This window comes from Pezoporus occidentalis, unplaced genomic scaffold (genome assembly GCF_034315485.1).
Source record: "Pezoporus occidentalis ecotype Australia unplaced genomic scaffold, CSIRO_AGI_Poc_V1 ctg100, whole genome shotgun sequence".
NCBI lineage: Eukaryota > Metazoa > Chordata > Aves > Psittaciformes > Psittacidae > Pezoporus > Pezoporus occidentalis.
This window is the reverse complement of record NW_026912780.1, coordinates 2,488,500-2,516,162: the sequence shown is the minus strand read 5'-3', so window position 1 is coordinate 2,516,162 and position 27,663 is coordinate 2,488,500. Positions and strand designations below refer to the sequence as shown.

The following is a 27,663-nucleotide window of genomic DNA, read 5'->3' as shown; positions in this document are numbered from 1 at the left end:
AATAATTGACAAATAGTCAAATTTAAGCACTTTGAATAATGAAGGTGGAAAAATTATTTGCTCTTTAAAAAAATGCATTATGTAATTTACTAATGGAGAGTTTCAAGCTGGAGACTGATGTGTTGGAAGCTCATAAAAAGTAAAAGGCACTAAATCTAGAGCTCAGGTTACTGGACACAGTCTTCAGTGGGAGCACTGAAGGATCGATAGTGTAAGCAAAGTGTTGCTTTCAGCATAAAGATGTACATGCCAACATTATTCTGCCCACATAATAGAGAACGAGTTTGGCTATTGCTGTGTGTAGAAAAAGGAGGGGATAGAGAAGCTACAACAAAACCCACAAAAAAACCCAAACCCTACCTAGAGTCTTCAGTCATTATGCATACTGTTGTGTTACACAAAGGGAAGTAATTACATTGTGTTTACCGTGTCTGTAGTCCGACTAGTAGCTTAAAACTAGTTGCGTCAAACCTAAATTTTTTGGCTTGTTTTTTTTTTCCTGGTATGCTTCTACTTTGTATTTCAGTTGACAAGTGCGTGTATTCTGGTTCATGAGTTATGAAAGCATTTGAGTAAAGCTAATGTGAAGGAAACTTAACTAGGTCTAAGACAAGCAGATAGCAAATTAGCCAGAACCACTTCATCAAACTGCTTTAGCAGCAACAGTATCTTGCCTGCATGCATTAGAGGAAAACTGTACTTATTTTGTATTCTATTAAAAGAAACTGATCTTAAATTAGAGGAGATAGATATTTAATCTACTTTACAGTTGGTTTTTTAACTTCCTTTCTTCAGAGTGCAAATAACTATACTGGAGATTTCTGTCCTTGCTCTTCTATTAATTCCTGTTCATGAGGGAAGAGTTCTGAAGAAAAGATTCAGTGTGTTGTCTGCATTATCGCAGTGCTTGTATGAAAGACAGATGTCAATGACCCTCCCCAGCTAAAATATCTCTCAGTCTTTGCACCTGGTTTCCTTCATTCATTTTTCCTCATCTGGAGGATTTGAAAGTGAAGTACATTCAGCTGTAACTTCTCCAAAGCATTGGGGCATGTTCAGGAAGGCCCTCTGTGGTATCAGTGCTTGACTTAATAAATCTAAGCAGTTGGCACGAGGAGCTGTTTTTCATTACATTTCTAGCAGATGTTCTGTTCTTAGAATAGTCTTTTGTGTTAGTATAAGGTTTGGATCATTGATTATGTAGAGTATACTGCACATGTATATTCTGAGGGTAAACAGTTACTGGTATGGTGACTGGAATTCTTAATGTGTGTTCTTTCTGAACTGGATTTCTTTTGTCCTAAAGGATATAGGAAGGAATTAGTTTATGTGGTGATAAGATCCACAGTGATCTGTAATACAGACCACTGGGCAGGATTAAGATTACGTTCACGAGCCAGATATGTTAAACACTATACGTAAAAACCACCACAGCAATGAAAAACCTTATTCAAGCTTATCCAAGGTAATGCATGCACAGACAACACATCTGAGAACTGTTGCACAAAAAAGACCCTGTACTTGTCAGAAAATGTAGACTTTAGATACCTTTTTTCAAATGACCTGTTTGTCTTTGTGGTATACAGTTGTTCTTGGCGTATTTCCCTGCTGAGGGCAGTTGGACAAGATGATCTTTACAGGTCCCTTCCAACCTTAGTAATTTTGTGATTCTGTGATTTATCCTGTATATTCATGCAGCAGCTAATGAATAATGTTGTTAAAGTGCAGTGCAGAAGTCTGAGTACTTTTGAGTTTGACTTCAGTTCTTCCAATAATACAGTGTCAAATGAAGGCCAGTGACACGCAACTTGTCAACACTTTATGGCAGTTTTGTATTGGAAGTGAAGGACTAGCCAACTGCATGATGTAGGTAGAGAGAGGACAGTTGTTCAGAATTGTACCTAGGTTGCCTGTTGATTAGGTGTTGAGACTAGAATCTCTGTTCTTATGCACTCTGTATCTTTACTATCCATGAATGATATTTCAAAAAAAAAAAAACAACCAACCAACCCAAGCATCTCTTGTCAGAAATAGTGCTTTCCTAAAGCATAACTTTAAATATACTTTTTCTCACTGTGTAGTGTTATGGTCTCCCTTTTCTCTAAAGTTGGAGGTGGAATTGCCTGTACCTTTCCTTACAGCTAGTAATAACAGTACACTAAAAAGCCTATATTACTTTTACAATCTAAATATCACCTTTAAGCCTGAATTTAGTTACGAGAATCTGGTATTATTTAACAGGTTCTCTAATAAAGAAGCAGTAAAGAGTGTAGGATCGTGCTTCTTTTTGGATCAGCTTTTCAATACAATAGTTTAAGAACTGACTTGATTTTGGGCTACTTGTGGGGAGAAAAGAAAAACAACGAACTAACAAAAGAAAACCTTAGGAGAATGGATTTACTGCAACTTTTAATTCCATACTTGCATCTTGTTACAGTTTGTTATGAAACCTTGTATCATGAACTTGATGAGATGGGAACACCTGCCAAAGTTATTTTATCAGTCGAATGCTTTGGGGTTAGCTTGCAGGTATTTGTATAGCTTCCTGACACTTCCTAGCTGGAATAAACTAACTGCTTCAGCCCTTTGTATACTTCCCTTTGCTCAAATGCTGTTTGAAATTGATGCAGTTAAAATAAGAGACATTTATTCCTTGAGTTTACAGATCACTGTTTTGTGGTACTGTAGTACTTACAGGAATATTGAACATGAAGTTATGCCTTTGGAGCTAAAGCAGGATTATTTTTTTTTAAGGGATTATTAAAAACAAAATACTATGACATTTTTATTTTTTTTTAAACTTTAAGCACACACATGCTCATGGATGTGAGCTTTTCAGGGGTTGCAGATTTCATGAATGCTTACGTATTTTATGGAGAGAATTCTTTGGGAGTCATAAGATAGGTGAAATTATGAATCACTACAGAGTTACCAGTTTTAACATGAGAGCTATGAGTAGTTTTCTGTGAAGAGTAACACAAGTGAAGACATTTTGAAGTATGCTGAGCCACTATTCTGTATTTCTCCAAGAAAAGCACCATTGGGAAACAAAGAAAGTCACAAACTACCAGCTATGAATTTCTAGTGATTTTGATGATGACATTAAATACTACACATTCTGGTTTTCTAACAGCTGTGTTAAAGATACTGTATGAAGCTGTGGTTCTTCTAAGATTGTGACATGTCCCACACCCTTCCTTCCTTGTGTGCACAATAAAAATGATAGGTGTTGCTTGGACTCATTCCATCTCAAGGGCTTTTTTTGTTTTCTTGTTTTAAATATTTTTCCCCAACACGATGGTGTACATTCACTGTTATTTTTGATGCTGCTTGAACAGAAGCCTTGAAAGAGGAATTGCTAACTTGCCTTGGGTGAAAGAAGACTGAACGCCTTTGTTACTGAATCATATTCTTAAAAAACAGAGGAAAGAGATGAGTAAAGGGCCACCACTCCTCGTGATTGCTTCTTGTAAAAATATAGTCAAAGTCTTTTACCAGCAGTCCTTTAGTAGCACAAATTGTCTTGCTGTTGGGAAAGGGACAGGGGAAAGGGTGGGGTTTTTTTTTATTCCATTTAAAAGGAAATAAAAGAGTTATACAGATGAAGTAACATCTAGCTTTCCTCAGGGCTATGCTGCAGTGGTACTGTGCTGGGGGCCCTAGAAGTGCACATGGGACTGTCCTGTCTCTGCTAGAATCTCTCTTGAGATTTATAGGGAACTATCAGGTAATGCTAGGGCTACAAAAAGCCACCGAGTAGAAGAAAAAACATCTGCTGTTTCTGAACATACCTGAATCGAATGGGAGCTTTTGATTCTTCCAGAATGTTTTGCTCTTTTTCTATGTATAACTTTGTGATTGTTCAACATTTGTCTGGAAAAACTGAAAATACAGGGGTTACCATCTCTCTAAAGGATTGCTGCTAGTAACACTTAGTGTTCTGTGACACTTCATTGCAATGAATAAACATAACTTACTGTGGCCTAAAGTTGGGAACGTAACTTAATATTCATGTGTAAATTTAAAATAGAAACAGGTTGTATTCTTGGAAAAACGTACTTCTCTGTTAAGGTAAATCCTGAAATGAGACTGAAAATTACAAAGAAAGTTAACTTTCTTCAACCTACCTTTAACAGTCTGGTCTGTCTAAGAATCAAATATTTACCTTGAAGTTTGCAGCTGTTGCAGCAGTTACAGTACATTGCATGCTATCAAATATCCCAACTGAACAATACACTGCTATGTTCTGTGAGTTAGCTCTGGATTGACTACAGGACAAAAACTGATTCATTATGAGTCTTTAGGGAACTGGCTTAATTACCCTATATGCTTTTCTTAACCAAGGCCATGACACTGGGGGGGAACAATGGGTATTCTCCAACAGGGGCGAGTTTTTAGTTAGGATAAAACACCAGAGCATCAAAAGGAGAGGTAATGACTTTAACTTGCATTCCTGTTCAACAACTTATTCATGAAACTACCCTTGGGGGTTTGGGTTTTTTTTGGTGTCTTCCTTTTAATCAGTCCAATTTTGTTCTGTCAACTTGAGTTGAAATCAGAAGCTTCCTTGAGTGCTCAAAGTTTAGGGGCTCCGTAAGTGAAAATAGTTGAGCCCTCTCTGAAATTGAGAACAAAATGAACTGGGAAATTGAAAGCCCTAATGAAAAGACAAGAATTAAATTCACCACTGAATTTCAGGTCAGCATTCACATGCAGGTTTCTCATAGCTGCCTATGCAATTCTAATACTGTGTCTTGCTTGCATAAATAAAGAGTGTAATACCCTGATACTTAAGGGCAGTAATTGAATGCCTCTTAAGGACATACAACTCATATGCTAGTTCTTGTTCAGCGGATATCTTAGGACTGGAGGCTATGTGTGGTTTTGGTTTTTATTTTGTCTTACAAGAGTTCTGAACTGAGCCTGTTCACCTCGCAGTGGGGATGGGGGTTGACACACATGATGACATAGTGGCAAAACCCCAAACCAAGCAAACAGAGAAAGCCCACCAATCCCCCCTCCCAAACACATATCTGGAATTAAAATGAGTGAACAGTTCTCTAGCAGCAAAATTTAGTATCTGGTAGTTTTTCCTGGAAGATAATTAACTATATGATCCAGTTGGGTGGACCTTCAGTTGAAACTTCCCTGTTCCATGACCAATAACATTTTATTGTTCTCTGTGTATGTTGCTGTTGTCTGATGAAGTGTAGCCTCAATAATAGGGCATTTAGGTGACTGGGAAATAAAACCCAATACATCTGTATTCTTTCAAAAAAACTTTCAGTTCATTCTGTTGCAAAGTGATTTTTGTTGTCTTACACGTGGGAATCTGTTCTCTCTGCTGACTGCAAAAAATGAGGTGTAATCTAGTCGAATAGATATGCAAGATGAGGGAAGGTGTTAGGCTAACTGCTGTTGGTCTTCCCAGGTTTATATTTTGGGGGCATACTTTCTGTTGAAAATAACATGAAAAAATAAAACATTAGAACAAAAAGAAGTGAAAAGGACATGAGCGTATTGGGATAAAACCAATTGCCTAATGGAGATTGAAAAATAAAAGAATGTAGCTAATAATCTGAAATGTTTTTCCTTTTTTGAACATAACTTCTGAGCTAATTTCTTGCAAGGAGAAGTCTACTTACATGAAACAAAATACTGGGTGTTTGAGTAATGTATGTGAATACATTCTTACTATGAACAAGTTGTAATTCTGTGTGCTTCTGTAAGCTATTATAATGGCTTATATATTGAAATGGAAGTACAGAAATATGTATCAATGAAAAGTATAGAAAACTGAGACTTTTCCTAACTTATTACGAATTTTGTAATAAGAAAAATAATTTTTCAGACACAGGCTTCATGTCCTGTTGATCGCAGACCGTTTCAGGCAGTATGCAGGCTCGATGCATTAGAAGAGCAGATAAAGGTAAGTTCCAGACATACTTTCTTAAGAAACTTCAGTAGTAGAGAAAAGTTATGCCACAACCTTTTATTCATATGTCTGTGTTGAATAAGCTTTTCTAGTGAAATAATTATTGCTTTAATGTTTCTGTTACATATTTGAAGCTGGGAATTATTCTTAATTGTATTTTTTTCAAAGTAAGTTTTTACAGTAATAATAATCACAAAGCTGCTATTGATACTTTATAGCGTCTGTGAGTGTTCCTGATGTGTCTAAGAATGGAAGTATAGTAATTGGTCTCAGCGTGTTTTTAACTAGATTTTGTAAACAAGTGCTATATCAAGTAGCACACGCTCTTGTGTTTTTTTTTTTCTGAGGTGAAAGTTTTATGTTCACAGCCTTCAGTTCCCAGACAAAAACACATTAAGGCAAGAGGAATCAATTAGTGCTAAACCTCGCTCAACCTAAATTTCTGTTTGTTTTTTTTTTTTTCCAGCTGAAATTCTTAATAATACTGCTGCTGCTTTGGGGATAAGTTTCTCAAGTAGGAAAATAAAACGTTCTTCTGATAAATGATCTTGAAAATGTATATATAGAATGATGCTGAGAATTCTGTGAACAGTTTTGAAATTCTGTGGTGAAATTATGGCTATCAGAAAATTCTAAGGTGGTGTTTTTGCATTTTGAAAATAAAAAATTTTGGAAAGGTTTAGAAAATAGGCTCCTACTGCCCATTTCTTGTGCTTCTAGAGGCTCAGGTGATCAACTGCAGAAGAAGCATCCTCACATCCTCACAGCCACAGATAACTTCCTTCTCATAGAAAACCACACTGGTGTATTTTATCTTCTTTATTTCTAAAGAAACAAGCAGCTGGAACAAGTTAAACTGGAGCTTTCATTTGGAAGTTTTCAAGTGGAAGAGCGTAAAGGCTGTATCAAAATACAGTTTGAAAGGTTCTTTATTTGTAGAACTGCAGTGTAAACAGGTGAGCACAGAATAAGGGTCCTGCTCTGAAAAAGAGCCACTGGAGCATAGGGGTAGATGGAATTTGTACACAGAAATGCTGACACAGTAGTCAATATTAGCTGTGGCACAATCAGGACATTGGCAGTTTTCCCTTTGTGACAGTCATAACTACAATGCTAATAGCTTAAGGAGTTGCATATAAAGCCAGGATTCTAGAATGAGGAAGTACAGAATATCTAATGCTAACAATTGCAGTGTAGCCATTGAAGTATACTTTATAATATGCAATAAAAAGTTTTACATCTGTCTTAGAATTTTGAAGATGGGGAGCAGGGGTTGAAATGTGATGTAAAATCCATAATTTGTTATACTCCAGAGGAAAATCAAGTGCATTTTAATTATGAGGAAGTATTTGAAATTGGTAGTTCAGCATTTTCCCAAGCTGAACCTTATGTATTCAGATCAACCAACTTAGTTTAAAAAAAATCCTGAGCTTCCAAATTCTTGGTGGAAGATAGTTCATAGCTTTGAGCTACTTGCCATGGCAGTCTGAACGTTCAGGGATTTTTGGTCTTGTGGAATTCGTATGCATCTCTGGCATAGCCAGTGTACATCTTGAGGTGGGATTTTTTCCTATTTCATGAAAAACAAATGAAAAAAAAAATCAAGTCTGCAAACTGAGATTAAAAAAGTAGTAATTTGAAATGTCTTCAAGTTCCTGTGTTTGAGCTCGTTTTCTCTGTAGATCTTAACCATCTTTGAATAAATTTAAAGCCCATGTGTATTGAGATGCTAGATTGGATTGATTTTATTTTTCAATACAGGTTCAGGTTAAAAAGCAACTAAGGAGAAAGGAAGAAGACAAACACTGTGCCTGCAATAAGGGAAAATATAGCCATGCTAAGAGAAGAAACTTTGTGAGGTTGGTCATCCTTGTAGTTTCAAGCATTCTAGTTGGTATATTCAAAATATATAAAGTCAACTGGTTTAAGGTATACACCCCAGAAAAATTCTAGAAAAAATAGTTTATTTTAAAATAAACTATTTTGCATCAGTGGTACTTTAGCTTTACTTTTTTCACTGATGTAATTCCCACTTGAATACTTACAATAGCAAACAAGAAATAAGGAGCAGTGTGTTTCATGCACTGAGTTCTGTAAAAGTTGCATTTTTGAAGACATTCTGACAGGCTTTTTTATTAATTAGGATTTTATGGCTAGATCATATTTTCACAATAGAAATCTTTCTCTTTGGTTATCTAAACAGACATCCCCTTTCTTGTATGTTATCATAAGCATTTGTGGCGTTCTTGTTTTACTATAAAACATACTTGTAGTCAAGAACTGATTTTATTCTAGTGAGATTGAGAGGGGATGTGGAAGTAACATTCCTGTTCTGAGAAGCTTTATCTTGTCATTTGCTGCATTGTATAGAGGGAAGCTCAGGATTACACAGACAAATTTCACTAACTAGTGATAATCTAAAGCTAGGGTTTCATGAGATGTATGATATATAGAGTTCTTGAGATTACATTTGAAGCAGACCACTACAGAAAAGATAATGGGAAGTAAATTACCATTTTAGGGGTCTTGTTAGAATATAAATAAGGTTGATCTTTGCCTCTTACTGTTCTGAACCACCACTGACTTTGATATTCTCAAAAGTATTTATGAAAGCAGGTTATAGCGTCTTTCACATGTGAAATCAAGCAAAATTAGTCATTCAGATTTAATATGCAGGATATCAACTTTTAACATGTAAATGGATTTTCTTTTTTTTACCTCTGTAAGCTTTTTGAAGTGCTGTGGGGTTTAATATATGGAAGGTGATATACATGATGCAAGTTCAGGTTTGAATAGCAGGCAAAACTTGCACTTAAAGAGCACGAAATGAAACTTCCTTAAAATAGGAGCTGATTTTGTTTGGATGCATACACTGTTAACTCAACTATGCCCAGAAATAACTCTTGTAATATTTTTTGTTAATCTTGCAGAAGAGCTGTATGTCCAGACAGAGGGCACTTAGCAGCAAGATTAAGCAAAGTTGTGAAGAAAAAATACAGTAAGTTGGTATTTGCTCGAATATGCTAGATTTTGGTAGGGAACACTAGAATTTCTTTCCTGATGAGCCAATTTATTATTTTATTTTGATTAGTATTGCTTACATTTGGACATGAAAATCAAATACTAAGGAATAGAAGCATGAGCTTTAGAGAACAAAATTGCAGTATGTGAAACTAGTGTTGTTAGTTTACTTGAAAGACTGCCTCTTCAATTTCAGTTGCGAGTGAAATGGACATAGTTTAAGGCTAGTATCATTTTCTGCACAGCTCATGACTGGCTTTTATTCACGGGAAGCTTTTTCTGTGAGATTTCAGACACAAGAAAGCACTTAGCTGTATTTTGGGGTTGCTGTTTAGAGAGGCTTTTTAATAGATATTGTTGGGCAAGTGTGTTTGTAACTTCTGAAATTAAGCAAGTATCTGAGGTGAAAAGGGCTCGATATATAAGAAGCAATTGTGAAGGTGTATGCCTTTTTAATTTTACTGAGTTTATATGTAAGTACATTATGAATACGCTCGAGATACATTTTCATTAACCTCTCATTGCACTTACGATATTGATAATTAAAAACTAATGCTGAATTTAAGATTGGAGTTTTGTTTCTTATTGCACACAGGTAATATTTTGTATGACAAACGAAACAAGAAAGCTTTGTCAGTGAAGATAAACAAGGTTAGTTCTAATAATGAAACATCTGGGAACTTTTTTTCATGAAAGCATTTATAAAGCTACTTTCTGTTTATTTTTAAGATTAACTTCTATTTGTTGATTTTAGTATGATTCAAACTATGGGGGTTTTGTCTTGAAGGTGTTAATTAGAATATAATGCCAGGTGATACGAGCTTCTCAGACTAAACAGCTTTGTGGCGGTAAATACTTTCATTTGGATTAGGCTGTTACATTATAAAACACTGTAACTACCCTTTTTTCACTTTCTTCACCAGAAGAAGATGGTGTCAGCTACAAGATGCTAACCAAGTACCATGATATGAAGGTTTTCATTATTCCCATGAAAATACGTAGGTCTAATCAACCAAGTAATAAGCAAGGGATGTTTGCCATGGTCTTTTCGGTAGCTGGTGGCCTGAGTTGTCACTTTATTTGGTGCTTATACACCGTAGTTCTCAGAGGTATCTTAAGCTCCAGCCTTCCCCCTTCTAAATCAGCTATTTAGAAATTTTGTTTCTTTTACCATTAAAGGTACATTCCATTTAATTGAAGAGGTTTTGAACTGGAAGGATAGGGCTTAATGGTAGATCACTGTCTAATTTGTCTCCAGGACTGGTAAATGCTTTCCTATCTGGCTTCACTGATTTACTGTGCACTGTTAAATAGCATTAATGTCTCAAATGGTACCTGTTGCAAAAAAGGTGCATAAGCAAAAGCAGAACCATTAAAAACCTTCATGAGGAGGTACAGGGCTGAATTATCCAGTGAACTGTCAAAATTTAAAATAAAAGGAAGCACTGATTTACAAAACTTCACCTCTTAAGGATATTTGTGGAACATTTGGATAGCTTTTTTAGATGGAGGGAGAAATGTTAATGTTCACAATAATAGTATTTTTAAAATAAAACTTAACAACAGCTTTTTAGGAGAAGCTTAGTATTTGCACACTGTTGCAACAGGGTGTGTTCCCATCAAAACCAGCTGCCTGTGCCAAAGTTTGATGGAGCATATGGGTAATGACTGCATATTTGGACAAGTATTTATATACAGGAATGTTTAGTCAGATTCAAGGTGGAATTAACCCATTAGGTGAAAGGGTATAAATGGGTCAGTGCAGGTAAGTGTGTCAGTCTGGTAGTCTAGAAAAAGTGTCTAGAGGGTTGTTGTTTGGGGTTTTTTTGGCCCTGCAGCCAGCCCAGCACACAGCAGCAGAGTCTGCTGCCCACAAGGCAAAAGGAGTTAGGCTAACATTCAGTGGGTGGCTAGGTGTTGTTAACAATTGCAATAGAAGGTGGTATTTGTACAAATATGAAGTGGATTCTGAGTATTATGCCTTTGCGTGAGGACCCAGTAAACAGACACACCAGTCAATCTTCTTTCTGTAATCCTACCTGAAGGCACAGGAGAATCCCAGCTACTTGCATTTAGGTTTTCTTGTTACTCTGAAACCAAACATTCACTGAACTGCTGCAAAGGGCTCTGTCTGGAGGTACTAGTGCTGTAACTCCTGGTTCTTTAGGTAACAGAAGCAGAAATTGTGAAATAGTAAGGATTAGGCTCATTTATTCATCATTTCTGTATGGACCATTAAAGATTTTGCCTATGCAAAATACAAAGTTCATCTGCAAAGAGCAGGTGTTGAAAATTTGGAGACTAAATGGAGATTTGTTTGTGTAACTGCAGATCTCTGCATATAACTATGAAGCTACTATGTGCCTGCTTTTTGTGAGTTAGTCTTGCTGATGTGGTGTAAATTCAGTGCATCTTAATGTATTATATGTTAATTATTTTATTCTGGAAATCTTTAAATCGTGATGTTTCTTTTGTAGCCCAGAAGACAGACCTGCTGGAATGACTGCTTCAGAACTAATTTCTTGAGCACACTTCCAGCTGGTGGTAGCAATGAAGAGTCCTCTTTTAGCTGTAGAAATGACTGGTTAGTATATACTAGTGCTTAAGAGAAACTGATTGGTTACTGTATTGCAGGTGCTATAGTTCCTTCTGCTTCTGTCTGTATATACTAGCTTGAAATATTTTGAAGATTGTATTTATTAAAGGAGAAACACAAACCTGTTAAAATTAGTATTGTTGCAGGCATTGTTACCTCTATTTCTGTCTTGTGCTCAGTATTAAAATACATGAGTGTGCATGCTTTTAATCTCACTGATTTAATAGGAGTTAATAAGTTTTATTTTTAGCTCATATTTATTCTCTTTGCTGAATTGAAGCCTTGGGTAAGAAACGGTTAGTCACTTTATTCCGGCAGCAGTTAGCAAAGCACTTAACAGTAAATACCCTGGTTTGTATCAGAAAGAATCTGGTTGATTGTTCCTTGATTCTAAGAGGAATACCTTAAACATACATGAAGCAGTTTTGCTTAATGAGCCTAATACATAAGAACTGGTAAAAAATATTTCTTGGTTGATAAGATGGAAGAAAAAGAACAGTCTGGAAGAACATTTATTTGAATAATATGGCCTAATAAAAAAAAACACTGTGTATATGTTTTCAGCAGTCTGTAAAAGAAAAATTGCCATGTGTGCAGCAGTATTACTTTGTCAAGGATGCAAAGTTCCTCCCATCTTTCAACTCCCCATAGGCACGTCTCCTGTTTTCTGTTCTGTCTGCCTCATTTATGTAGAGCTGTTCCATTTACTATGACTGCTCTAAAAAATAACCATGCATAGTTTCATCGTGACTGTTAAAGTTCTAATATAGTTAATATTTTTTAAAGGTCATTGATAGAAGTAGTCTTTGAAAATTATGGTGATACGGAGTTACCATTTGTAACTTTTTGTATGAATTTTGTATTTCAGTACAGAATTGACAGAAGTTGATGCAGCAATCAGGCAGAAGAGACAAGCACTGGAATTGTCCTGTTCATCTGCGATTGCTAGAGTTGAAAGGTATGTGTTTTGCATTCATAGTGCAAAGGCTCTTAATGTAAGACTTCAAGTTTGGAATTTGATGAATTCAGATTACTGTTTAGATAATCATTTGATCATAAAAGTAAATAGTGTTTGCATGTAACCTGTTAAATTTTTGTGTATATGTCACATGCTATTTTTATGTCAGCAGATTATTTTCTGTATACCTTAATGCTTTTCTGATACTTACGACAAGCATAGTAACTCCAGTGATTGTGCATCTTAATATGCACAAATGCGCTTTTTAATATGTTTTGTATTTGGAAGTTAGTGTTCCATGTGCTGTTTGAATTATTACTATCACTAGAAATCAGAATGTTTGCTTTAACATGAGTCAAATTCTGATTTTTCCACCCACTTCCAATACTCCTTTCTCGTGCATTGGTTCTGACTTCTTTCTGTAACTGTTTATAAACAAATGCATTTAGAAGGAGATAGGAGGGGTTCTATCAAGTGAAACATAGAACATAAAGTAATTTCTTTCGTCAAAGAGCAGATGAATGTTAAAATACCCTAAGGGTATTTTCATGAATATAAAACAGAAGCATAAAACCCTCCTGATTTTAAAATAACATGGTAATAAATTGGTCTATTGGTCAATTTCACTACATATCTCTTTACTTTCTTTGGCATAAAACAAAGGCTAAAGACAGAAGAGCAAGTAAAGACATTTTTAATTGTAAGTTGGAAGTAGGATTCAAATACTAATTTTTTTTACACATACTTTTCCTTATGGGAAGTTTCATTCCAACTTGGTGATAACTGAAAAATTGTAGATGGGTAACTAAACTCTTGAGTGCACAAGGTTTGCTGAGGGAGTCTAAATAAGTATGTATTTGTTTGGTTTGGTTGGGGAAAAAGAGAAGCCACCTTTACTAAATTGTCATGTTAGATTTTGATGCACGAAAAAAGGCTGTTCTTCTGCTAAAGTGCTAAGTCAGTGTTCTATTTTCAGTAGTAGAGCCTACTAATTTGGAGGAGACTGTTCTATGTTTGGCTTTGAAGAAAGCCAAGTGTGTATTACTTTAACATAACATAACTTGTTCAAACTGTTTTACTAGGTTAGGCAATAACATAAACGTGAAATTAAATATGAGAAGGGAAGTTTTGTTTGCTGTCAGCTTTGCCTTTCTCTCCAGCTGTGGTGAGGCTGGAAGTGTCATAGTTGCCGAATGCTTTGGTTTTGTGCATTGTTTCCAAACCTTGCTACAAACCGCTAAAACAACTCATGCTAATGCTCTTACTTTTGCAGAATTCCTTTAATGTCTTACGGAGCTGAAGCCGAGACCTTTCTTCTCACTTCTACTACAGTGGCAGGGACAATTCTTCCAACGAATGTCAGGCCTTTGGAAAACTTTGGTAAACTTTTTTTTTGTAAGTTTTATTTATAGCTCATGTGGAATACTGTTAAATTAGATCCTTAGAAAGTAAAGTGGAATATACAGTTACAGTTAACGGGGGGGGGAAATGTTTTGGTGCTTTTTGGTGCTATTTCAACATCATCTGGTAGGTTTCTGAAATTAGAATATAGAAGATGAAGCAGCCACCCCAAAACGTACTTAAGTTTTCTTCCTTTGAAGATGAAAATAAGTATTGTATGTGACTTAATTCCATTTCTAAATTGAACACTTTCCTTATTGTTACAACTTCTTTTCTTACTGCTCAAGGATAAATCTTATTTTGCTATATTATGAATGGCTTGATATATTTCAGCGGTATATTGTGCAGTGTGAAGACCAAGTTTTTTCCTGACAGAAGAGTAGCGAGGGAACAGTGCAGTGTATGGATCTGTTTCAGTATGCCTACAAGCTCTACAGGGCAAAAGCTTGCAAAAGTGCTTGAGTTCCAGGATCTGGCAGGAATATAGCAGAAGACCTTCTTCCAGTTACTTTAACAGCCTCTTTCTCCATAGTCAGCAAGAATTTAGTTTCTCTTCCAATAGGCTGCACAAGTTCAAAGTGAAAACAAAAGAATGATGGGTTTTAAGGCTAGGGTTAACACCTTCTCTGAACTGGGAATTACACTATTTTCACTTGACTAGTAGGCAAAGAGAGAGGGGAGATCTGGGTCTCATGGCTTACAAAAATTGAGGACGTGAATGTCTGGGAAGAGTTTAGTAGAAAGATTGTGGAAAAAGATGTTTTACTCATTCTTCATTCTTTTTAAAGGTACATATTTCACCTCCGCACTGACCAGTGAAAAATGTATAGGATGCTCCCTAGGGACTCTGATGCTTGGCAATGCAATTTAACTATTTCAGCTTCTAGTACTAATGAGTATACATGCTAGCTCCTATCTCTTGACTTCTAATCACATTTCTACTTACACAGTCAGGCTTCTTTGTTAGTATGCACCAGAAGCATTTTAAAAACAACAAAACCAACCACCAACCCCAAAACCACTTTCTTCTCTCATCAGAAAGATAAAGAATATTTAAATAAGCTACAGATTATTTTTCAACATTAGGATGTTTAGAATATGTGAATAAATAGCCTAATGTTGTGTGTGTGCTCACAGCCGAGAAACCAACCATATACTGGGCTGCTTCAAAAGAAGTGTGACCGTCAGGTTGAAGGAGGTGATCCTGTCCCTCCACTCTCGTGAGACCCCACTTGGAGTACTGTGTTTAGGTGTGGTTTCCTTCCAGAGGAGGGCCATGAGGATGATCAGGGGACTGGAGCACCTCCTGTATGAAGACAGGCTGAGGAAGTTGGGGCTGTTCAGCCTGGAGAAGAGAAGGCTGCGTGGAGACCTCATAGCAGCCTTCCAGTATCTGAAGGGGCCCTACAAGGTTGCCAGAGAGGGTCTGTTCTTCAGGGACTGTAGTGATAGGACAAGGGGTAATGGGTTTAAACTTAAGCAGTAGAGATTTAGGTTGAATGTAAGGAAGAAGTTATTCTGAGGGTGGTGAGGCAGTGGAACAGGGTGCCTGAGGAAGTTGTGAATGCTCCATCCCTGGCATTGTTCAAGGCCGGGTTGGAGAGGGTCTTGGGCAACATGGTTTAGTGTGAGGTGTCCGTGCCTATGGCAGGGGGGTTGGAACTAGGTGATCCTAAGGTGCTTTGCAACCCAAACCATTCTGTGATTCTGTGAATTGTTGATAATATCAGCAGCTAATTTATAAATGCTCATAACGTTGTCAACTCCTAAGGCAGAACACGGAACTAAATCCTTTATGCTGGTTTTGGGGAGAAGTGGCAGATTCTGACTTTGAGTCTTGATAAGGGAAGAGAAGGAAATTGTTTTTTTTTTTCCCTCCAGATATTTTTGTCTTACAACTCAGAGTGTTGCCTCCAGAGTTGTGCTAAGGGTCATAGAAGTATCAGTGATGTATAACTACTGCCTGAATCTTCCCTGCAGCTGCAGGCGTTTTTAGATTCTCTGACCACTAAATAGTCTTTTTACTAATTTGACCTGAAAATGCTTCGGTGAATCTACAAATACCATAATGGTTTAGGTTGGCATTAGGCAATTCTTTTGCGTGATTAAAATATTTTTAAATAAAGATTCAGTGGGCTGAAATCCCTTGTATTTGGTCCAAATCCAAAGCTGGTGAAGCTTGTCAGTTAAAATTTACAAGTAGTAAGGAATGCTAGAAAGGGGGCTGTGTTTCACAAGTAGACTTTGAAAGTGCCACAGAAATAACTTGTCTTTTAATTCTGCCAGGATTCCCACATTCCATGTGTATTCTGGTGGTGCCACTGGTGGTGGTTGTTATTAGAGGGTGATTCTTTCCCCGTGAAGAAGATAACCACAGATACTAAATACTTGTTACAACATGTAACATCTGACATGCTTTCCTGGCTGTTATAGTAGGTGTGAAGACGGAGAGACAGCCCCCATGTGGTGGAGTAACTGCTGGTTAACCACCGTGGAGTCCCTTTCTAACAAAAGTACTGGGCAAACTGTTACAGTAGATACCTCAAATAGTGTGAGTCACCTAAAACTCCTTTGGAAGTTCTTTACAACACACATTGTTTGGTTTTTAAGTACCTAGTACCTTCTATACAGTGGATACTGTTGGGTTTCATTATCTGGAGTGGTAATTTGATCATTTTTGATCAGACATCCAAAACTGTATTTTTTCATGTGCAGGCAAATTATGATGTTTACAAGGGAGGTCAGAGGAGGCGATTATAATCCTGTGCTCTGTTCTAGCCTTTTAAAGGCTAGCTAGGTGCTTGTGAAGTTAATTCTCTAACGTTATCAGGTTACATGTTTGGATATAATTGGCAGTGATATATTTTTTCATTCTGCTAACAAAGTAATAAGGCAGTGGAAAGAGACTTTTGTGTTGTTACTCACTTGTCTTATTCCTATCTTATTTTTATATAATCTATTTAAGAATACATTAAAGAAGTATATGTGAAACAATAATGTTATACAGAGAATTAGAGTCAAGTGTTTTAGTGTGATGTGATAAATTTATTGCAAAAATCCATAGCAGTTAATCTTAGCAAGTTTCCACTATTTGTGCATGAAATGGAAGCTGTAAAAAGAATTAATTTAAACACCAAATTCTTGATGCTTTCTGAGATCTACATATAGTGTGAAACAAAGTAACGGGCATCTCAAGAAATTTGGTTCTGAAGTGTTACATTCAAGTATATTTTCTTAATTATCATTAGTCTTTAATTCCTTAGCTGTTCCTCATTAAATTCCTTTCTCAGGTATCAAGAGTACAGTCTGTTCCCTTTGGAGTGAATATAACCCTTGGCTTCCCTACAAAGATTTTTGTCCAATTGTGGGTAGTGTGAAATAAATTAATGCAGTATCAACAGAAGAACTCTTTTGCTGCTATATGTGACTTACAGTTATTCTTCTTATAGCTTTAGTTTTGGGGTTAAACTCCTAGCCCACCCCGAGACTTGCACTCTTGATTCAGTTTGTTAGGTGCCTTGTTGGAAGCTTTAAGTGCAGTTTGCTGTGGAGCGTGCAAGGTCTGTCTTATTACTGGTGAAAGAGTTTGCACTGTCCAACATTTGATTTTGTAGAGAGATACGCTGTCGTTGCTGCTTCCCACGTGGTCATCCACTGATGGCCATTTAACAGTATCACTGGCTGTGGTACTGAGGCTTCACTGCCAACAGGTCTAGATTATAGAATGCCAGGAACTGCTATGTGCTGTGGCAGCGTTTCATACTGAATCTTAAATAGTATTAATTGAGGATATCTGTCGAACCAGTTATGTTTTTAACTGTTTGGATAAATGGTTATTACCAAACTTTAATGACTTCTGCTTTTATTAGAATCCTTAGGTAAAGGATATGCTGTTGCATGTACCCAAGAAGGAGAAGAGAAAAAGCAAGCTTCTGGTTCATCTGGTGCTAGAGGAACTAGAAGGAAATCGGTTACTACTACTCCTAGAAGAAGGTCTGCACGAAACAGCAAAAATGAGACTCTGGGTCCATCTCGGAGCTCTCCTCGGTCAAGCAGTTCTGCGTGCAGTGCCCCTGATGGCACCAACCCATCTCTGAATAAATCTCCTTCAGAACCAGAGAAGGCTCCTCCAAAACGGAAGTCTAAACGAACAGTTAAACAACAAACACCAGTGGCTAAAAAGAAACTGAGGAGTTCTGCACGTTCTGAAAAGTCACCCAGTGCTTCAGTGGAAGATGATGATGTTGCTGAGCCTGAAGCAGTTGTGACATTAGATAAAGACCAACAGTCAGATAATGAAAATACAAGCCTTCCACAGAAGGATAACACAGAAACAGAACCTGCTAATGGATTGGAAAGCTGTAGTGAACATGCAGAAACTGAGGAAACTACAGGAGAATATGACAAAGATGAGAATACTTCAGACAGTGTGGATGCAAGTAGTTCTAATGTGCAAGAACCTCCTCCAGTGCTAACTTCAGGAGGTGAAAATCGGGAAATCAAAGTAGAAGGTGCTACTGAAAAAAATGCGGATCTTAAGGATCAGGAGATCTGTGAAGATACTCTTGAACAAATGGAAACAGTAGCTAGTCCCAAAGATGAAGTGTGTGATCATGCAACTGTTGAAGAAGTAGATCAGACATTGTCTACTCCTCAGAACGAATTAATGGAGAATATAGAAACCTTGGCAGAAGTAGATCAACCCATAGCTAGTCCAGAAAATGAATTGTTGGAATTTCCAGAACCTTCAGGAAAAGATCAGCCATTAGAGAGCCCCAGAAGCAAATTGCCTGAATGCCCGGAAGCCATAGAAATAGATGATTCCAAGGCTGAAGAAAAAACAGTAGTAGACTGTACAAGTACAGATACTGAAAACTTAGAAACTGTTCAAGATGAAGAACCAGATATATTAACACACAATGTTTCTGTGGACAGTACATCAGAACAGTGCTTAAAAGAGAGCACTGTGAAAGAAAGTGAAGAAGGTAGAACTTCAGAGACACCACAGGTAAATGTTGAACATAAACATTTTGGTGAAGATAACAATGAAATGATACCGATGGATTGTGATTCATTTTGCAGTGACCAGAATGAAGCTCAGGTTGAACAGTTACCACCAGTTGAAAGTACAGAGCAAGACAAAGTAAACTCCTTACAGTGTGATGTGGAAAACTGTACATCAGTTTCAGGACTTTCTGGTGAAAAAGATGAAACTGTTCCTCAAGAGAGAGAGTGCCAGTCTGAACTCAAGAAAGATAAAAAGGCTCGAACCAGAAGATCTAGGTTTCACTCTCCATCAACAACTTGGTCTCCTTCTATGAGGGAGGGCAGGAAATCTCAGTCACCATCCCCTAAAAGGGAGATGACCAGAGACAGGAGCTCACGATCACCCAAGAAGGAAGCTGGGAGGGAGGGAAGGAGATCCTTATCTCATTCTCCAAAGAGAGAGACACTCAAAGATGAGAAAAAAACACCATCTCGATCTCCCAAAAGGGAAACTGTCAGGGAAAGCAGGAGATCATCTTCTCGGTCAAGAGCTAAGGATTTGTCTCCAAGGCAAAAATCTAGATCTCGAAGCAGTGATAGAGACAGTCAGAGAAGAGATCGTGACAGAGACAGAAGAAATAGGAGGTGGTCTAGGTCACGGTCACGATCTCGGTCGAGGTCCAGATCTAGGACGAGAAATAAAGGCTCTTCATTCTCTAGAAATGAGAGGGACAGTCATTCACCTCGATGGAAGGACAGATGGACAAATGACAGCTGGAGGAGTCCCAGGGGAAATGATCGATACAGAAGAAGTGATCAAGAGAAACAGAATGAAAGTCTTAAAAAAGAGAAGGACAGTACAGAAAAAAACAGTGATGATCAGTGTTCTTCAGACAATAGGAGGAATGATTGTCCAGACTGGGTAATGGAAAGGATAAACTCTGTTCCTGAAGTCAGGAACAGAGAGAGAGAGAAACCACATTGGGAAGATAGCAGGCATGACAATTCAGGACACTCTTGGAATAAAAACTATGGTTCAGGTTGGATTCAAACTCGAGGGAGGGGTCACCGTGGCCGCGGTGGGCGTGGAAGAGGTGGTTTCATGTATGGAGACCAGAGTGAAAATCACTGGCAAAATAGAAAACCTGTCTCAGGGAACTCAAATGGTTCTGGGAATGAAACCTCAAGGTTCTCAGAACACCAGCCCTACAAGCGCAAGAATGAACAAGATTACTCTTTCGATACACCTGCTGACAGATCTGGGTGGACATCTGCATCCAGCTGGGCTGTAAGAAAGACTTTACCTGCTGATGTGCAGAATTACTATTCAAGAAGGGGACGCAACTCATCAAGCCCACAGTCTGGATGGGGCATGAGACAAGAAGAGGAGGTGCCTGAACAAGGTATTCACAGTTTTGAAATGTAAGAGTTTAGTCACAGCTGTAGTAGCTGAGTAAAATCCAAGCCATGCTCTATCTCAAGATGATTGGTTCTTAAAAATAATGTGGGGTGAATCCATAGTCTTTTTGCAATGTGGAGGGGTTTAGGTATGGGATTTTGGGTTTTCTGGTGTTCTGATGGCTTTTTGGTTTCACTTAAAATTTCAGGTTTAAAGACTATGCATCTGAAGAGTGCTGCTCAACTAAATCAATTTGGCTGAAGAGAAATCATATTCTCTTCAAAGTTACTTTTAGCAGCTGCATGCCTTTTAAAAAGGGTGATTTTTTTTGTCAAGGAGACTTGCATTTGCCTTCACAGACCCACGTGGTATAGTCTAGCGACGACAAATCTCTATGTTGATATTTATCTTGCTTCAATGTAAGCATTTCTTCTTTAAATGCTTTAAAAAATAATGTAAGGAGATTTATAAATGCAAAACCAATACTTTTACTGTGCTTCAGAGTTAGAATTCCTCTAAAGATTCAATAGAAATCTCGTATTTTGAAGTATTTTATATCTAAAAGGTGACTGCTCTGGTGGAAATAAGCTTTTCTTGTAGTGAGTTAACTGTGGAGGAGATTAATTCTGAATAGCTAAGAATTCATCCACAGATTATGAATGCCCTGAAGTATTAAAAGTATTTTAAAACATGTGAATTGTATTTAAAAATGATAAAATCCAGTTCAGAAGGCAACCACGCTTGCGCTTTCCCATTGTCTCCTTGGTTTGTCTTTCATTTTTATCCATTTTCATCCTATATGCCAGCAGCTTTCTTCCTGTTTCAAAGACAACTGCATTGGTGGCTTCTTAGTTTTGGGGCAACTTTGTCAACCTTCAGCCTGCTGCAGGCAAAATTTATTCAACTTTTAATTGAAAGCATGGTGCAATTTATAGCCTTTCGATCATGTAGTTCAGGAGCAGTCACACTGGTACGTTCACTTCCAACCTCAGTGGTTCTGTTAGCCCGTGATCTTTAAAAAAGGTGATTTGGGATGAAGCAGAAGGGTTTAAATCCCATTCCCTGTGAATTAGGTGGCAGTGGGTTCCTCAAGGAAGAGATCCTGAGGGAAGAACATGTGAATTATAATCCATCAGCTGTTTCTTAGAACTAATTTCTTGCTGCTAAATGTTAACTTTCTGGCTCCTGTTGAAGGTAGAATGAGCTACTGAAGTCATCTTTTAAAGAAGTGACACCCCAAGAGGTTATTTTCGTACTCCTGGACTTCACCTGTTGTACCATTGCAGGGCTTTTGAACAACTCTTTCTGAATATGAGCATCATTGAAACTGGTTGAGGACATTTGATTATTCAGTGGAAGAAAACCCAGCAGAGAATTTCTGTAGTTAACAGGAATGCACAGAGGATGTGTGTGAATCAGACAAAGAGGAGCAGAGAAGTGCAACATGCAACTAACCTTCTGCAACCGCAGAAGCTGGAGAAGTTATGTTGTCATTCTGCTCTTTGCTGGTGAATTACTGTTTCAGTGTGATGAAATAATTTCTTAGCTGTGCTATGGGAGTAGGTAGAGAAAATAGAAATTCAAACTGCAGGCTTCCATAGTAACCTGATCTTTTTTTGACTCCAAAACTAGCATTTGGCTCACTGACATGTCTGATGAGTGCTGTGCAATAATGTAATGCAGTGTCTTTAAAATACTCATATTATAGACAGCTTTTTGATATCCCATACCTCATGAAGAGTTGGTTTCACTTTTGCTTTATGAAATGCAGATTTTCTACTTCATATACTACCTGTTTTTTTCTTTTGATAGATCCAAACCTCAAAGACCAAGGCAACCAGCAGAGTGATGGTTCTCAGTTACCAATGAATATGATGCAGCAACAAATGAATGTAATGCCACAAGTGAATGCACAGCACCAGCCTATGAATATCTTCCCGTATCCAGTGGGTGTCCATCCTCCTCCCATGATGAATATGCAAGGAAACCCTTTCAGCATCCCCCCTCCAATGCCCATGCATCATCTCCCTACCGGAGTGCCTCTCATTCAGGTAGCTGCACCCACAAATTTGTCTCAGGGATTACCTCCGCCTCCACCTCCACCCCCACCATCTCAACAAGTCAACTACATTGCTTCACAGCAAGATGGAAAACAGTTGCAGGTATGCTTTATCAGAAGCCATGGCAAGAGCAGTATCAAAGTAATACCAGTTTAAGGGTCTCTTATATTGAATACCATAATCTTGATAAATTTATACTTGCAGTTTTTTTCTCTCTTGCCTGTCTTCTTTCGCCCCACACTAAATTTAAAGTGAAGGTATCCATGAGGATCTGAGTTGGTTTGGGGCTATAGCTTTTAAATAATGATACACAACCCCATAACTGGGTTTTGTGGTAGCAAGGCATTTCAGCTGGTAATGGAACACTGAAAAATTTCATCAGTGTTGTCCATTACCTTTTTCTTCTTACAAATGCCTCATTTCCAAAACTAAGTGTTCTCTTTCAAAACCTGATTCTTAAGCTTTAGGATATGTTTGAGTCCCCTTTTATCAGCGTGTAGGAAAAGACCTAAACATTGTTGTTGCAATTCTCATCCCAGCAGAGGACAAAGTACCAAGTACTGCGTGACACCCAGTTGTTCCACACTTCCATTCTCCAGCTGTCATTGTCTCAGCAGCTTCCTCACACATACGTATTTTCTGTTCTGTTCAGTCTTTTGAGCCTTTTTGTTAGTAATTTCCAAGCTTTCTTTGGTATGTTCTGCATCCCCTTTCTTGCCTGAACCTCCCCAGGGTTTTGCATGCCCAGTTTGAGACCTAACTCCCACTTCATTTCTCCAGTTTCAAAAAGATTGCTGGGCTTGGGGCAGGTCAGACCATCTTTTAGTGCCTTTCAAGCAGTCTTAAAACAACCTTAGTGTATGTGAGCTCTTCCTGTAGCCAGCTGTTTATATTAAGAGCTTTTATATCAGGGAAAGGAATATGAACAACTTCTAGTAGAATGCATGGCCCTGCAAGGAAATGTAACACTGCATCTGTGATGTGTGAAGTGCTCTTCAGGGGTTGACTGAGGTTTGTGTTTTTCTTCTGTTGCAGGCTGCTTGCTCTAACCTAAAATGCTTTCCACTGCATTCCAGGTTAAAAAGTGATGTTGTACAACAATGATTTCTGACCCTCTGTTTTCATCCGTCATCTCTAAAAATTGGAAGTGAACTGATAAATTGCTTATATTCTTTTCACTTTCAGCTGCTGTTACCATTCATAGTCATTAACTTAGAACAAAAGGAGCTTAAGTACTGTGGGAAATACTGAGGGGGTTTATAGGCCATTTGAAGTAAAGTATACTCTGCAAGGTACCATTGGAACTAAAATGCTGGTAGACTGCTTGTTGATTTGAGTAATGCCTGCTGTCTGTAATTATTTTCACAACTGGAAATCCAGTAGGTTTAACCCCTAAAACTGTAAGAAGTCAGAACGTAGGCTACAGACCTCTGTGAAACAGTATCTAGTGCAGCAATAAATACGTTTCTGTATGTGTGTGTTGCTCAAAAATACAGCTATTTGTTAGCAAAGCCCCTGTTAGATTTGTTGCTCTCGCCTGCTTTTGTGAAATGGTGTCCATGAACCTAAATGCTCTTGAGAGCTGCTGCTGCTTTGTCTGAGTTTTCACTGAACAAGTCCTTGGTGGTAGCACAATAGGAATTACTGAATGCTGCAGGACTCCACCTGTCCTTCCTGTTGAAAGGAAGATAAAAGAGAGCGCACTGGCGAGCATCAGGATGCTGATTGAAACAGCTCAATATCTGTGTCCTTTCCAAGGAGCTCAAGTTCCTGTTTCATTATTTTTTCACCTGGATAAATGTAGATGTAAAGGGAGCAATGGTGATTACCCACAGGAAGAAAGCAGCAGTTAGGTTAGCCTGCTGGAGACAGGTTGGGAGTGTGGGTTCTTGGCTTTTGCCAGAAGTGAGCTGTCTGAGGTCTGAGAGCTACTTAATTTCTCAGTTCCAAAGTATCAGCAGTGCCCGGGTCTATCCATGGAGTTTGGAAACGTACAGAAAATGGCTTTTCCTGAGGAACAGGTCCTGGTGCTTCAACCAGCATTTCACCTCTAGGCTCAAGTAAGCTTGTAGGTGATTTGAAATCCGTTTGGAAGTTCAAGCTGATAAGAAGCATGAAAGTAAATGTGTTCTCAGAGCAGCATCGTTGTGATGCAGGAATGCAGGTGTGGTCTGAGGTTGCTTGAGTGTGTGTTTAAAAAATGTTACTCTGTGACAAGTAGGGAGGTTCTGCAGCCTTGGGGTTCCTGTCCCTTGTGCGCACTAACATCTTCCATGCCTGTTTGCGGGGTACTTTGGTTGTTTTATCCTTGGGATCAGAGCAAGAATCTTCACCACCTCCGTGGCGCATGGAGGAGGCTTTACTCTTCAAGCTTCACCTTTTTTTTCCTCTGAGTAGATTTGATACAATGTGTGTACCTTCCCTAATAATGAACAGTGTGGAAATTAGCTGATGAACCAAAGCACGTAGCATTCGTGCTCTTTCTGTAGCTGCTGAGACTGTTAGAAAGGCGTATTGTCATACTGAAGGATAACTGTATTAACTGCTGGTAACTTTTTGAAACAGGGTATTCCAAACGCTGCTCATGTAAGTAATAACATGAGTGCTCCAGCCTTGCCTGCTCCAACAGCAGTCCTGGGAAACACGGGAACAGTTCAGGGACCAAGCTCGGGTAATGCCACATCGTCAAGTCACATCAAGAGCGTTAATGCAGCTGTAAAAGTGGGAGAGAACAAAGCAAGTGTGACAGTGGAAGCCAGTGCAGATAGCTCGAAGAAGGACCAGGCAAGTTCAGAGTATACTTATATAGACACTGTTTTTTGTATTTATATATAAAATAGATATTAAAATTTTCTATATTATATATATAATTTTGTACACTAAAAAATAGCAAACCATGACAAGTATCCTTTTGTGTAGTATGCTCGATATCACGTATGTGATACTTTTGTGGCAGCTGTAGCACGTAAACTAGCAAGCCTTTTTTTATGTAGACCCCTTTAAAGCATCACTGTTACGAATATCACTTTAATTGCGGCGGGACAGCATCCCGGTCTGAGTAAAACACAGGCAGGTTCATGAGAGTTGAAATGTGACTGAGAGGAGTGTGGTTCTGTCAGTCTTTGTAATGCCTTATATTCTGTAAAGTTTCAATCTGTGATAAAATGCTCTATCTGCAGGCAGTGAAAAATAACACTCAGGTTTGTTTCTTGATCAGAAATTGTTAATTCAAGAGAAAGCAGCACAAGAGGTCAAACTGGCTATTAAACCCTTCTACCAAAATAAAGACATCACTAAGGAGGAATATAAAGAAATAGTGCGAAAAGCTGTAGATAAAGTAAGTTGACCGAGTAATCTGAAATGTGTGCGTTTCCATTGAAGTGGTGTTTGGGGTAATTTCTCAATCTTGTGGCCACAGCTGGTAGTTGCTGGGAAAGGGGAACAGGCAAAGCACAAACACTTTCATCTTCCTCCATCCACGAGAGCTCTCTTGGCTCCTCGCAACATTCCACATTCACCGGGAGAAACGGTTGGATGGGAATTCAGAAGTACTTAGGAAGCAGTTGGGAAGTACTGGTTGTTTCCAGAGTTCTGCCTGAGGTGGGGAAACCTGGGGTGTTGGGAAAATAAATGAATGATGTGGAACAGTGGCAAATGACCAGCAGTGTTTCAAACAGGGTCTTTTCTCTGAAACTGTTTCAGGTTTGCCATAGCAAGAGCGGAGAAGTTAATTCTGCCAAAGTGGCAAATCTGGTGAAAGCCTATGTAGACAAATACAAACATTCACGGAAGAAGAACCCCGAAGAGGCCGTCTCCTGTGAGAGGAAATAGAATGTGCTTTCAGTTGTTAATTTTCTTCTATCTGCAAAGTGCAATTGCAACATGAACCGTTAACTGAAACTTGTACATGACACTGATTTGAACCTGGGTTTGATAAAATTATTTTTCAATGTAGTATATAATGTTTTGTTCTAAAGAAATAGAGACCTGCAGGGCAACTTCTTTATTCCTTTTTAAAAGCAGATGTCTAAAAAAGAAATGAAATGTGTAAAGAAGAATCATTAGGGATGTACGATTGTGTGGATACTTAGATGTACAGCATTTTGACTTGAATAACAGAGTGCATTAAACTAGAAACTTCGGAGTACGTTGCTTTTGGAACAGGTATGTACAGTCCATGGAATGGGTCAGATTTAAAATGATTTTTTTCTTTTTGATTTATCCCTAATTATAGCAAATATAAAGTAATGTATTGCCTTGACAGAGATTTCTAGCGTTAACTGGACAGGCTGAATGCAGGGGTCACAATGTGTATATAAAAAAGCACATGGAGTTGGCTGAACAGAAGAACTGTTTAGATTTTAAAGAGAAAAATGATGAAGGGCAGTGCCCAGAGCCATGGCGCTGCGCATCTGTTGTAACACCAAATAAAAATGATGCTGCTTGGTTTTGTTTGTATGTTTTTCGCTTTGTTTCAAGATAGCTGGGATGAACTTGAATGACTTTTATGTGCTGACATACACACACACACTGACAACCTCAGATCATGTCTAACCCTGCCCTTAGCCAGTGGGGAATTAGTATGCTAGAGCTGGATGTTCAGAGACACAAACCAGTTTCTTCTTCAAGTCAAGTGGAGGAGTTGGCATTTGTTACTGGGCTCCCAGCTCATCAGAGAGGGCCAGTGGTACACATCTTAGCTGCATAGTGCTTTTTCTTCATTAACTAGGGCCTGTAGCATGGAGCTCCAGACTGGGATCAATGAATGGGTGCAGTCTGAAGTCACATGCAACAACTTTTCTCCTTCCCCTGAGCACTTTTGTGTAGGGAGGTCAGTAGAGGTACCACAAGCATTTTAAAAGCAGATGTGGGGGTCACCAAATGTGCCAGGGGAATGCCTACGCCTAAGGTAAAGCCGGTTTCACTGACATAGGAGCAAGGAGAGTTGCTGGAACACTGAGATCATTACTTGTTCCTTACAGAAGGAACAGCTTGGGATCCATCCATATTTGAGTGGAGAAGTATCCTTACTCTGAGACAGGAATATTTGTTCCCTTACTCTCAGACATGACCATTTCAACACTCCCCCTCCAGTCCTGCCATGCAGCAACAGCCTTTGGCATTGGCCCAGCCTGGATTCCGCTCCAGCCCCAGATCTCCTGGCCCAAAAACCTGCATAAACCGCTTGGACAGAAAGGATCAGTCAAGTTTTCTGAGCAGTTACCTCTTTGTAGTTCCCCATTTGACTGGTCTGGGCAGAAAACCCAGCCTTGCCCCGTCAGTAATACCTGCAGAGGCCTGAGGATG

General features: G+C 38.4%; 1 protein-coding gene across 1 annotated transcript in view; it reads left to right on the top strand.

Annotated features, from left to right (window-relative positions):
* The window catches only part of SCAF11 (SR-related CTD associated factor 11), a 46,022-nt gene extending 19,218 nt beyond the window's left edge, over positions 1-26,804 (top strand). The window contains exons 4-15 of the mRNA XM_062612621.1: positions 5,852-5,929; positions 7,697-7,794; positions 8,866-8,933; positions 9,552-9,607; positions 11,434-11,540; positions 12,421-12,510; positions 13,784-13,890; positions 17,781-20,300; positions 22,109-22,458; positions 24,922-25,140; positions 25,574-25,693; positions 26,059-26,804. Of these exons, the coding sequence (XP_062468605.1) occupies positions 5,852-5,929; positions 7,697-7,794; positions 8,866-8,933; positions 9,552-9,607; positions 11,434-11,540; positions 12,421-12,510; positions 13,784-13,890; positions 17,781-20,300; positions 22,109-22,458; positions 24,922-25,140; positions 25,574-25,693; positions 26,059-26,187 (3,942 nt within the window). The 3' untranslated portion in view covers positions 26,188-26,804. The remainder of the gene's footprint in view (positions 1-5,851; positions 5,930-7,696; positions 7,795-8,865; positions 8,934-9,551; positions 9,608-11,433; positions 11,541-12,420; positions 12,511-13,783; positions 13,891-17,780; positions 20,301-22,108; positions 22,459-24,921; positions 25,141-25,573; positions 25,694-26,058) is intronic.
* The last annotated feature ends 859 nt before the right edge of the window (positions 26,805-27,663 follow it).